Source organism: Alosa pseudoharengus, unplaced genomic scaffold (genome assembly GCF_046254945.1).
Source record: "Alosa pseudoharengus isolate Yale_2024_CS ecotype anadromous, Long Island Sound unplaced genomic scaffold, YU_APseudo_1.1 YU_APseudo_1.1_scf_1, whole genome shotgun sequence".
NCBI lineage: Eukaryota > Metazoa > Chordata > Actinopteri > Clupeiformes > Clupeidae > Alosa > Alosa pseudoharengus.
Window position 1 is genome coordinate 25,535,402 of NW_027468564.1, and position 13,099 is coordinate 25,548,500.

General features: G+C 40.0%; 1 protein-coding gene and 1 long non-coding RNA gene across 2 annotated transcripts in view; both read right to left on the reverse strand.

Annotated features, from left to right (window-relative positions):
* Positions 1 to 346: 346 nt before the first annotated feature.
* Positions 347 to 2,179, reverse strand: LOC143123982 (uncharacterized). Its single transcript, XR_012986967.1, has 3 exons — positions 1,974 to 2,179; positions 1,208 to 1,320; positions 347 to 604 (listed from the first exon to the last, which is right to left on the reverse strand). It is a non-coding gene; the product is annotated as an uncharacterized LOC143123982 (long non-coding RNA).
* Positions 2,180 to 3,262: 1,083 nt separating this feature from the next.
* LOC143117752 (adhesion G protein-coupled receptor E1-like) overlaps positions 3,263 to 13,099 on the reverse strand; it is a 29,453-nt gene continuing 19,616 nt past the window's right edge. Inside the window, exons 4-12 of the mRNA XM_076279290.1 lie at positions 11,493 to 11,673; positions 11,179 to 11,292; positions 9,069 to 9,250; positions 8,298 to 8,465; positions 7,816 to 8,013; positions 5,835 to 6,067; positions 4,956 to 5,022; positions 3,690 to 3,781; positions 3,263 to 3,485 (exon numbers count right to left, since the gene is read on the reverse strand). Coding sequence (XP_076135405.1) covers positions 3,263 to 3,485; positions 3,690 to 3,781; positions 4,956 to 5,022; positions 5,835 to 6,067; positions 7,816 to 8,013; positions 8,298 to 8,465; positions 9,069 to 9,250; positions 11,179 to 11,292; positions 11,493 to 11,673 — 1,458 coding nt within the window. The remainder of the gene's footprint in view (positions 3,486 to 3,689; positions 3,782 to 4,955; positions 5,023 to 5,834; positions 6,068 to 7,815; positions 8,014 to 8,297; positions 8,466 to 9,068; positions 9,251 to 11,178; positions 11,293 to 11,492; positions 11,674 to 13,099) is intronic.

Below are 13,099 nucleotides of genomic sequence, written 5' to 3' on the forward strand. Positions count from 1 at the left end.
CAAACTTACTGTTGATGGCACTGAACTTGGAAATGTTTATGGAACTTTTCTGAACTGTGAATTACATTAAAACTAATGCCAGTATTTAGTTTTGTTAGTTTTTCTTATCTTCAGCTGTCTATTGTACAGTGGAGTTTTGTTATATGTTTATACTTATATTTACCATTTCTGCTGTAAGTGCATGTTGTGTGTGATGTCTGTATGCTACTGAGACCTTGAATTTCCCCTTGGAGATCAATAAAGTATCTATCTATCTATCAAACCAATTTGCCTGTGCTCTCAAAAACATTTATACAAATCTGTCAGCTTCAGTCAGTAGGTTGAATTGAAGACCCAGATGCAGAAGTAAAGGTGTTTTTTTTACTTGTATATCTTGAGCATTACAGGTAACCACTGAATTTGTGAAACTAAAATAACAAAAACTAATATGTACTAAGCTAGTACATAGTCAATACATATTAGATCACTTTAAAGACTGACAGATGCAAATGCTGTAAATAAAGGTAATCAAGGGGTCTGCTGGTGAAGAAAGTCTTTGAAGTCAGAAGCTGCCACTGCTCAATGACTTGTGCCCCATCTGGTAGGATTTCAAAATGTTCCAGATCTGAAAACAGAAATATTGGTATATGTCACATCCTTGAACTTACTGCAAACTATGAACAAGTGGTCACAAATTAAGCTAAAAAATACTCCCAATATGTATAATGAACAAACTCACAGAACACTTAGCTGAATGGGGACAGGACAGGCGTATTCAACTATTTGCACATGTCCTGTTTATGCAGGCAATAAGCAAAACCAAATTTGGTGTATTCAAAGTTCTGTAGAACAACCATTTCTTGTATTTTAATGTTTTCAGTGGAACAGTGTAAGCTCATGTCTACACCCCATTGAGGTAGTTATTAACAGTTAGGCCAAGGTCCAGTCAAACAATAGCCAGTCACTGATGCCATATTCTTTAATTATCCAATCTGTATCCAACCAAAACCTGCTGATTTAAAGGCTACTTTCCATGTGTGACTTATCAAAAGAGGTCATGATAATTATTGCACAGATGTGCCCCGGACTGCTCACAATAAAAGGCCACTCTAAATGTCTGAAATGCATTCATGTTTGTTCAGTATGCTAACCATGTCTGGAATAGACAGCTAGGCCAATTGAATCCAGTAGGTTGCTCCATTTAAATGTATGAAAAATGTCAAAGTACCACGGAATCAGTTCTGAAGTGATGCTTCTGAGTCGACTGCACAGACGAGAAGTGAAGTTAGGAGTCCAGAGCCCTCTCCAGCACCCAGCCTGTCAGGATCACCTACAGGGAAACTTTGCATAGACAAGAAGTGTTGTTTCAAATTTGTGTTTAACAAATAAACGGCATCAATAAGAGTTTCAGACGTCAGTTATAACTAACAACAGTTATGGTGACTAGCTAACGTTATCGCTCGTTATCAGCTCCATGTTCAACTTATAGTCAATGGTTCATAGTGGTTCACAATTTTACCTCCACTAGCTAGCTAATGCTTCGGCTGAAGTTATCATCTGAACGAACGCTTTTCTATCTTAAATATGACAACCCAAAGACTATATAAATTGACAACGGACTAAGCATTCACACAGAGTATTTACAAAAGGTTTTTTGACGAGAACACATGCTTTGTTACCCCAGTATGTTTGTGAACTAACGTTAACGTGCTTAACGTTACAGCTGTCTGATTATTGACTAAACACCTGGCTAGTAGCAGCTATGGCAAACGTTAAGCTAACTCACAACGGGAGCACAATCGGTTTTCACTAACGTTAACTTTATTCAAGTTAACTAAATTTATGTGTGTGCTTCAGCCATTCGGTCATCATTTTCGACATAAACTTATTTGAAATGATTTGACGCTAACGTAGCCTATAGCTGCTACAGTGCCCACTAACATGGATGCTATAATGCTAACATCTACGTGAAATAGTAGTGGAATGTAACTTACCTCAAAAACTGGAGCGAAGTCTTCTTAAAGTGTCGGTTAGTAGGCTTCAGTTAATAGCAACCCATTTTATGTCAGATATTTGAATAAACATTTTCAGAAAGGATGTGGTGTGTAGGATCACAGCCAAGACATAATTTCGGAGTTTCCTTCACTCAGCTAGTGACATCGTCTGCTGCCTCGACACCAGCCGTCAATCAAGTTGACCACGCCCTTAATTATTCATACATTTAATATCTAAATGCGATCTAAACTAACGAGTTAGAAAAAAATTCACCCCCCTCACAGTTGTCAGGCATTCGGGAACTACCAACAAATACAATAAAAGTCCATGGGACCAACCTGTAAAAGCATGAATTTATGCTGTGAAAACGGACATTTTAACATGGGGGTCTATGGACATTTGCTCCCTTTTGGGACCTGCCCCTAGCGGATTTTCGATGTATTGCAATTTTTCGCATTTCCGGGTAGGCTTCATTGTTCAAATTAGAATGTTGCCGCTTGGTAATAAGCCTATATATCGCATAACCTGGCGGAACGCAAAAAATAGTTTTGTTTACTCATAGCAACAACGTTGCTATGCTTCGCTGGTTTAACGTGATGAGAACGGTGCAAACTTAACTGATGGGATGAGATCTATGAAATGATTTAAGCATAGCCTACAGCAAAGTACTGTAAAATATGTAATTTTAATGTAGCCCAAAATGATCGGCTATTAAAGAAAAGTTAGACAAGGCTTTCTGCCCTACCAAAATGTAGCCTATGGTCACCGCACGGAACTGTAGCCTAACAGTCGGATAACTTTAGACATCAACATATATAGGGAGTGGGACGGGATTCGGGAGTCTTTCTCTCGGGATTTTGCGGGACAGAATTTTTTTGGGGGGGCTGTCACGTGATCGGGATATGACGGGAGTATTTGTGCGGGCTCGGGATGGGACGGGAGTGAAAATTGCTTCCCGTGTCACCCTCTAATACACTGCAGCTAGAAAGTAGGGAAGCACCAAAGGTGGAGGAGGTGGAGGAGGGCATATTTGACTAATTTTAATTGAGACATAGTAAGATTAATCTGAAAATGTAAAGCACTATACTGATTGTACATGAAACATGTCATGTATAGATTCCCAAGAGTCCAAGCTTTCAAATGGTGTATAATAATACTATGCTACATAGCAACATGGTACATACAATTGATTTAGAATGTTGGGAGGAGGTGGGTGAGGGGGGTAGGTGTTCCGTGGAAGGTACACTGATCCATATCAGGTTTAAATTAGCAAATTTAGTTTGCCTGCTTATCGATTAGCTTTAGTTAGACTTTGCACGTTAGTCAAATTATGGGCCCAAAGTGTTACCTCCTCATTGAGAACACAGTGTAGCAGGAAGATGAAGGTTCCCTGTTGGCTGTTAAGTGCAAGGAAGAGCACATCCAATGCCTGGCTGCTTCCAGGGAAGAATCCCAGTATCCAAGGCAAACCAATGATAACAGACTGGATCAGGGTTTTAAACACCAACATCCTACAAAGAAGGGAGGTTTGATGCTGATGTTCACTCACTGAGAGATTTTGCAACATTTTTTGACAGTACAGTAATGGTCATTTTAAAAAATGTAAATAATACAAAAAATCTGTTCCACAAAGTGATATCTGTTTACCATTCACACATCTGCCTGCCATGCCCTAATAAAATCCTCTCTGGACGTCCTTTGGTGAGCTGCCTTACCTGATTTTTTTATCGTGTGCGGGGCCATGTTGCATCCGTGACAGGGTAGTGCGAAGGAGGATGAGGATGACGAGGAAGAGGACAGTGTTTGTCTAGTTTGGGTAACAAGTGACACATGCATGAATGCACAATTCCTCCATTAGTTGTTAATCTCACTAACAAATTAATATAAATACCCTTCTCTCTCATATGGGTAGACATTTAGTGTGTTTGAAATAATTAATTCGATAATATTTTCCATCTTTGCAGAGGACAAGTTTTATGTAAAGGGAAACGTCTGTCTCTAATACTAGCCCAGTGGTCCCCAAAAATACGGCCAACTCATTTTGGGAGGCCCCCCAAAACATGTCCGTGGTATATAGCATCTGGCCCGCACGGGAGTATGACATCGTCAAACTATAACCTCCGTAATTTCCCCATTCATTATCTATGGCGAGTCTTAACAGTACACATGGAATACTCTTTTTGTCCACTGGTGGTTGGTTTGGCGCTGTTTCACGTTTGCCATCGAAAACGGAATGAAATGTAGGCCTACCTGCAAACAATAAGAGGCCTATGCTGAATGCATCAGTGCTCAAAGTATTCTAAACGTTTATCAATTATTTGTTAATAACTAACTAACTTCTATTCAAGTCATATTTCTGGGACTTTCTGGGATAATTATTTCTATTTTTTATTCACCATTCAAATGTTCATACAGAGTTCAAAGTTCTCATCAGGTGAGTGGAAGTTAGAATGGTGGTCATTTCAGATGTGTTTGCCAGCACTTCATAAAACTATCATAGTTTTGATAACTTTAAATTATTTGTAGGATATTGCTTGTTCACAACTTGAGCTATGTATGTAAAGAAACAGAGTCTTTTTATTAGTATTATTTCATTTGAGCTACATTTTACACTGATGTGGCATGGTGGCAACATAAACACAGCTAGCAATGGTATTAAATTGCAGTGATGATTAAATGTAATGGAATATTCAACTAAGGTAGACTGCTGTTGTTCACAGCACTAAGCTATTTATGGTTGATATACTCCCGAGTCTCTGGCCCTCTCTTAGAGCCAGGCATAGTGAGCTGGCCCTCGGAAGAAAAAGTTTGGGGACAACTGTACTAGCCGGTGCAGTTTGGTGATTTGGGAAAATAAAAGCCTGGGCTATTATTTGGAGTTTTACGGTAGATTTTAGCTAAAGGCTAGCGATAGTGGCCCCATAACCCTCTTCTATTTGTTCCTTTACTACTTCACTGTTTGTTTTCATTTCCAAACTCACTCCAAGGATGCAGCACACAGGACCAAGAAAACTCCAGATGAATCCTCTGTCGTAATTCAACCAGCACCTATAAAAGTAGAATATAACATACATCAGATATAGGGTCCTTTTGAAACGGAAAGTTGTTGTCTTGCTGCCTCGCTATTATATAATCAGAACAGATTAAAGTTTAGTAAGGTAGCTTAATGCTTTGATAACTCCTCATGGTGTGAAACTTTACATCAAGAGCAAAATATGACGATTAGCGATTCAATCTAATTGTGCCATATTCACCAACTGTTTAAGGCAAACAACGGGATACTAACTTATGAAGGCTAATTATAAGGCCCAGCCAAAATTGATTTAGCCCATCCAAAACTGAAGCCCATTCCACAGAATACATTAACACATAAAGGACAATGGGATACATATCTCTGGGATATCTGTTTTCTATGTTTTTTTGCAACTAAATAAAAGTCCAAATGCCCATTCCATCTCCATCTTTACAATATCATTATGTCTGGAAAAGTTGCTAACTTGTTACCTCATAAGGTGTAATCTGTAGCTGCCTGGCTACTTTAGCTGTTGGTCGCATAAACTCAAGCTCAGTAAAACCAATTGTTTTCATTTTTCCGTACCGACAGTACTCAGTGACCTTGAGAAATGGCGATCTATATGCGATTTAATCTTTAATACTCATTCACAACCCCTTCCATTGTCACTCCCATAACCATGAGACACTAAGGACGAGGTAGAAAGTGTGTTCTGACTAAAAGCTGAGCTGTAACTACTTGTTATTATCTCTGGAATACAGAGTCTTATACTTTGAAACTTTGATGAAATTATCCTTAAAAGTTGGTGTTTCTTGAATGTGATAGAAGGTGTTATATTTGCACTCACCTGTCACTCCCATAGCCATCAGGCATAATTCCAGCTGAAACAGCAACAACAGCCAAGGGACCTCCATAACCAATCAGGCACTGGTATCCCCAGTGAGGTCCAATCCCCCGTGGGGATCTGATGTCTTTGAGCCTGAGGACAGCATGGAAAAGCCAGATGGTCTCCAGGAGCATCCACGCAAAACTGCTCAGGAAGAGGTAGTGAAGGACTCCTGAGAGCACCGTGCACACGACCTGCACACAGCACAGACAGGAAGTAAATATTAAGTTGCGGGTCATGATCCAGCAGATGGTTTTGAACGTGATGTGTATTATAGCCAGAGCTATGCAAATTGATCCTGTGTTCTCTATTGATGTCTCCCAATGGCAACATGTAGAGGCGAAACAGCACAGGTCCCAGAATGGCACCTTGAGGTACTCTGCATATGATAGTACTGTTAGCTAAGGAGTGATCTGCCAGACGGATACAGTATGTCCTAAACAAAGTCAGCACTGACTCAACTCGTGAAAGTTAAGGTAAGGACATATATTACTACTGACATTGGGTGGCATGTTCCTTTAAGCCCAAAAGTTAGAGGGGGTTCGGTTGTGTCCCCACCGAGAAAATTTATTAAATACTGTCATATAAATGCACAAGATCTGCGCACTTTCTGTCAGAGATTAGGGCTTACACTATAACTAAAACACATGTGCATACCATAAATCCTCAAATTTTAGCCGGGATTTTGGCCGGGATTCTATTTATAAATAAAGTCCGCCCCCCCAAATAAGCTGGGGTAATAATTGCCTACATTGTTTTGATTTAACTCAATGAAATAAAAGAGCTATTCTTAATATTTTATATTGTTGGTTGGTTTAATACTGTTGCCAATGAAAAGTCGTTGTCCTACACTGGGTCTCCAACACGTCACTCTCAAGCTACCAGTCACTTGCCGCCCTCTTCTGAGCTTGCCAGAGGCTGAAGCAGTACTAGCCTACATTTACACAATTGTTGTCACGAGGCATTCCAGCCTACACATTTAAAAAGTTGGGATGGGGGCAACAAAAGGCTTGAAAAGGCAGTGTAATGATACAGAAAATAAAAGGAGGAACATTTCATAACAAATTAGGTGAACTGGTACCATGAATGGAGATAAAAAAGAGCATGTCACAAAGACCGAGTCTCTCAGAAGTAAAGATAAAGAGGTTTTCATCACTCTGTGTTAACCTTTGTTGGCAAATGATGAAATAATATAAGAATAATGTTTCTTGACATGAAATTGTGAAGGATTTAAGGATTTCATCATCTACAGTACACAATATCATTCAAATAGCCAGAGAATCCCAGGAAACCTTTAACACAAGGGACAGGACAGAAAATAAATATTGGATGACCATGGACTTCTGGACTTCAGAAGGCACTGCATTAAAACCTTCTTAAAGGAACATTATTTTGGCGACTGTAGAGCTTCTTCTAGAGTCACTATGTAGTATGTTACTCTGCTGTTGTAAATAGCAAACTTCTCACAACTTATATCCCCTCTGTACACAATGCAAAGGTTTTTTGTTTTGAAGATGAAGGATTAACAAGATTAAAAAACTATCTCCAAAGAGCTATATCTACTCACAAGGTAATGTTTCACAATTCTCGTGAGATTAGGCGGGCCACTGCTCTTGGAAGTTGCATGGCTGGTTTTCTCGGTAGGTACTCGCTACGTCTATGCTGTATAGCTATGTTAGGTGAACGATTCGCCTAACACAAGCTTGTTTACCATCAAATTGGCTTCGTAAAGGTGACAAACTTGCATAGTGTACCTTTAAGAGAATCTGTAAAGAAAATCATTGTATGGGCTCAGGAAATCGTCTGATAACCAGTGTCTATGAGTACAGTTTAATGCTCCATTCACAAATTAAAATGCTCGATTCACATTACAAAAAATAATGAAATATTATTATTACTAATATTGTGTTTACTAATAATCATGAAATGCAGTTTTCTCCACCTTGTGAGGGCGGATGAGGTGGATGAACTTCTGGACGAGCAGGAAGAGGAGGTGAGCGAGAAACAGACTGATGCAGAGGTTCAGACGAGTCGTGCTGTTCACTTGGGGTTTCCCTCGACAGAGGGCAAAGGTCATCATGGCCAGGGTCAGGAACCCCAACCCAACAGAGACAGCGATCCTATTCAGCAACTCCATAAACTGGTTTGTCTAAGAGATAAGGTGATGTGTAGTAAAAACATAGCATTGTCTAATCTCCACTTATGTTCTGTCTACTGTATAGGGAGTCTTTTCGTATAAAATTAACTGAGAAAAACTGTTGGGGATGTTATAAATTGTACCATAGACGATAAATAATTGGAAAATGCAGTGTTGGTTACACTAAAACCACAAGCCTGTGGAAAGCCGAAACACCCTGCTCTGCCAAATGAGAGACAGGAACACATTGAGGAGGTTATCAGTACACAACCTTTGCACTCGCCTACCTCTGGAGGTCGCTCCGCCTGCACCTGCATGATCAGGGCGAAGGTGGAGAAATGCACACAGCTGCAGACGGTGTGGGTGGCGTTGGTCTGGGTGACATCACAGCCGTCTACCACCCAGGCGCTGGCATTCCAGTACACACAGGAGAGCACACCCTGAGGGTCCAGACTCTACCCACCCCCAAAACAAACAAACAAACAAATTGGGGGTATTCCAAGTATGTGGTTTAGTGGCAAAAGTGGCAAGACTGAACTCTGTGTGTTTGAGAAATACCTCATTAAGATTATTTAATGTTCAAAGTTAGCATCATATTGTTAACACACAAATGTTCCACACCAATAAGCAAACGATTTACAGTTTTATACTATAGCTTAAACACTAACAAAACACTATCAAATTCAAAATTATTCCACAGTTAGCGAAACCTTACACTCAAGGAGCAAAACATCTTCCCACATTTGCACAAATATAAGCACATTGCCAGCCTCATGCTTTTTGCAAAAAAAAAATACTGCACACGTTTATTTACAAAGCACTTTTTTTTCTTTTCTCTTCTTTACACACAAACATCTCAGATAATGTCTGCTCTTTACGATTCCAAGTAACTACCTTCCAAAATAAACACAAAGGCATATCGCCTTTTCATCATATTCATTCATGAAACCCGATGACCACAACGCGTGTACAGGTGTGAAGCGGCAGAAACATTGTTGCCTGGCTTTGCCCATCACTACTGACTGATGTACATGAAGCTGATGCTGATTGAGACTGACCTGGATGTGTTTCATTGTGATGTTGGCTGGATTTAGCAGGACTTTGTTTGGGGTTTTTGGTAGGGAGGCACTCAGAACTGCCGACATCATGACCTTCATTGTATCATTGACAGTGTAGAAGAGGTCTGCTGTCAGAACTGAACCCAATTTCTTGAAGTTTGTGAAGGCCACAGCGGCCGATCCTGACAGAAAAACACAATTTGATGTGTGGCTTAACATGAACTAAACATTAGCTTCACCCCAATGTCGCCCTAATTAAGTTGAAATAAGAACTTATGACTAACTGAGATTAAACTAGATGTACCGCAGAGCGGTACAGAATATGACCGCCGCCCAGTCCAGCATATTTTTTCCACAAAAATAAATCACACTGAAAAGCCTATATGATTCTAACTGTCTCACTAAATTGCATAATCCACATTCAATTCTCACTGATATCAGCTAGACAACAAGTACCAAAACATAATTAGTTCATAGATTTCACATGTAAAATTCACTTTATACAACCCCACCTCCATCTTGCCTGTTCATAATTCTGAGAAATTCTTGAATTGTGTGCATGTGTGCATGTACATGTTTATGTTGTGTGTGTGTGTGTGTGTGTGTGTGTGTGTGTGTGTGTGTGTGTGTGTGTGTGTGTGTGTGTGTGCTGCTTGTGTGTGTGCCTGCGTATGTGCCTGTGCATGCAAGCGTACATATGTCTACTGTGTGAGTATGTGTCATACGCATGATTACTGTGAATGTATGTGTGTGTGTATCTGTTTGTGCACATGTGTGCACATGAAATGGGTTAACATGACCCCTGGAGGCAAACATACGGAAAAAAATGGTCATCCTAGTCCCTACAGAACTGTGTCTGCCCTACCCTCCTTTCGGGGGGTCCAGTCCAGCGGGGGGCTACAGATCAAAACGAAAAACGACGGTTCCATGCTATCCATGTAGGGTTACATGCCCACCAAGTTTTGTGTACCCCGGTCTTACAGTGTCCCGGGAATCCTTGTTGGTGTACGTCACTAAATGTACACATACATTATTTTATTGTAAGGCCCCCCATGAACGAAAGTACACAAAACGTGGCATGCATTCGGAGGGTGTCATAATGATCCTACACTTCCAATTTCGTGCAGTTTTGACTATGTTAGGTCACAGATACCTGCGATTACAACACCTCATTTTTACTTTTTTGTGTTTAACTAGGTGGCGCTATACATGAAATGAGTGGTTATGGAATGGGTTGACATGGCCCCTTGAGATCAACATACAAAAAAAAATGGTCCTCCTAAACCCTACGGTTCTCGAGATATTCACAGAAAACTGTGTCTGCCCTACGATGGTTCCATGCTATCCATGTGGGGTTACATGCCCACCAAGTTTCGTGTACCCCGGTCTTTCAGTGTCCCGGGAATCATTGACAGAAATTTGGGCATGCGAAAAAGAAAAAAAAAAGAAAAAAAAATTCTGACTAAACCTATATGACCGCCGCTTCGCTGCGCGGCGGTCATAATTAGAACTTAAACTGAGTTAACTCCATAACTCCAATGATGAACTCCAATTGAACAAATGTGTATTACTAGTGAAGTTATGACAAATGAGTATCAGTATGTGACTTTACTTTCGGGTACACAAATGCAGTAAGTAAAGGTGATTTCATGATGAATTCATCATGTGTTCACACACAGGCCTCTGCATTGCAACATCAGGGGAAGAGCCTACCTAATAATTACCTCTAATAATTGCACACAGTACTGTCTACCAACTGGCAAACAGTAGGACTATGATGAAGTCTGAATAACAGTGCATTGGCAATGAAATAAGTGAGGTATTTACCTAAAGTAACATTGACATAATCTCTAGCTCATTATGAATTCATCATGTGTTCATGTACACATTAGGAATTCATCATTATAACAAAGATAAACACTGATAAAACATACTAAATAAGACTATATTAATGAGGAAAAAAATATTTGTGAATCCTTAAGTAATGTTGAAAACACTAATTATGATGAATAAGGTGTTTGTTAATGCTTAACCAACCAGCTAATTTTTGAATGTTCTAAAGTAAACTACACAAATCCACATTAAATATAGATTGAGGCCATGAACATACCGTTGTTGTTTCTTGCAATACCAGAAAGGTCTATATCCAAAGAGTTATTTTCATTTTCAACATTGGCGTTCATATTGCTCTTATAGTCCTTTCCAATGGCAAAAGTTTGTACTTCTGAAATGTAAAAAGATCATATATTTATGTTATTACAACAAGTTTGCTATTAATATCCATCTGAAGTGAAATGTAGAGTGTAATTAGGAAAAATAAAACACAGACAAAGAAAGAGAGAGATGAGTTAGAATAGAAACAAGCAGAGAGAGAGAGAGAAAGAGAGAGAGAAAGAGAAAGAGAGAGAGTTTTAGACTGCACACCCATGGTTTTGGTCATCAGTGTTTTGCTGGCATTTGTGGTCGTGGGCTCCACCAGGGCCCCCACCAGCTTTTCGGTGGACTGCAGCATGGCATCACCCAAGGCTGCCAGCTTCTCTCCACTGGTATCCTGTGGCACCTCAGTAAGAGCATCTTCTAAACTCCCCAGTAAGGACGACACAACCTGCAGGTAAATTACAGCAAGCACCACCCAGACAGACTTTTTAGATACTTTTAGATATATCTCCTGTGTGTTTTATTAATTGCCCCTCTGCAAGCACCACCCAGACAGACTTTTTAGATACTTTTAGATGTATCTCCTGTGTGTTTTATTAATTGCCCCTCTGCAAGCACCACCCAGACAGACTTTTTAGATACTTTTAGATGTATCTCCTGTGTGTTTTATTAATTGCCCCTCTGCAAGCACCACCCAGACAGACTTTTTAGATACTTTTAGATGTATCTCCTGTGTGTTTTATTAATTGCCCCTCTGCAAGTTTTGTTTAAATTAAATACAAGAGTTCTGCACTTGCGCTCGGTCTCTTCCTTCCGTGACACACATTTATTATTCTCCACCCCGATGTTTAACAGTTATTTTAGCAACAGCCTTTTTATAATGATTGTTTATATGTGTTGTTGTGATAGTTTTCCATCCAAGTATTAAGCATGTCAACCAACAAATGGTACTACTCAAGACAACCATTTGTAGAAATGACTGAGCAGGGCTTCATCATAGCGCACTGTGGGCTACATGTGCGTACATTTGCTAACGTAGCGTTATCAGCGCCATGGACAAACCGCAGATAGCAAACGCTGTGATACGTGGTTTTTATCAAACTTTCACTTCATCGGGTAATCTGCGCCTTTCTCCGCCCCCTACCACAATTTACGAACGTCCAAAACTGAACGGCATAGCCTACATACAAGCACAGTTGAATGAAGTGAACTGATGACAATATTAAAAAGAATCAAACATTTGATCATGAAATAATACAATACATGATAAGATGTCAGCAAGCAGGGAGATAATGAAGATCAGTAATTCTACTCAAACTACTTGTGCACATAGGCTATGGAAGATTCTAGCAAGTAGGAAAGTTTAAGTGGATGACGGGATAGTGAAAGTAAGGGCCCGACCCATTTCTCCCCCCTTAAAACTTCCACTTGGTTTTGAATGCCCTCTGGACGAGGGAAATGGGTATGAAGATCTTTCCCTATGAAATGGGACACCACTATATGCAAATTAGCGTAGTGAACATGCTCACCTTGTGCATGCGCAGCGTTGACGTGTCTACCGGTAGTAGCCTACTACTATTTTCATTCGGGAAAACGCAGGTTCCAGCAGTCGTGTTGACTGTTGTGTGTGCATCAAACTAACATATTCCAACATATTTAAACATTTTAATATACTTATTTGTGAAAATATATGAGCAATGCAATTGTTCCTTTCCAGGGGTGTGATCTTGGTTGAAAAATTTGGCTGGCTCAGTGAGCTTGCACGGTATCCTGGGTAATTTTATCTCCCACTTAGTTTTAAGCCTGCACCAGTCCTGGATACATTTTGAGGGTTGATTTTAAGTGGAAAATAGCACTCCCCCTTACTCCCTAAA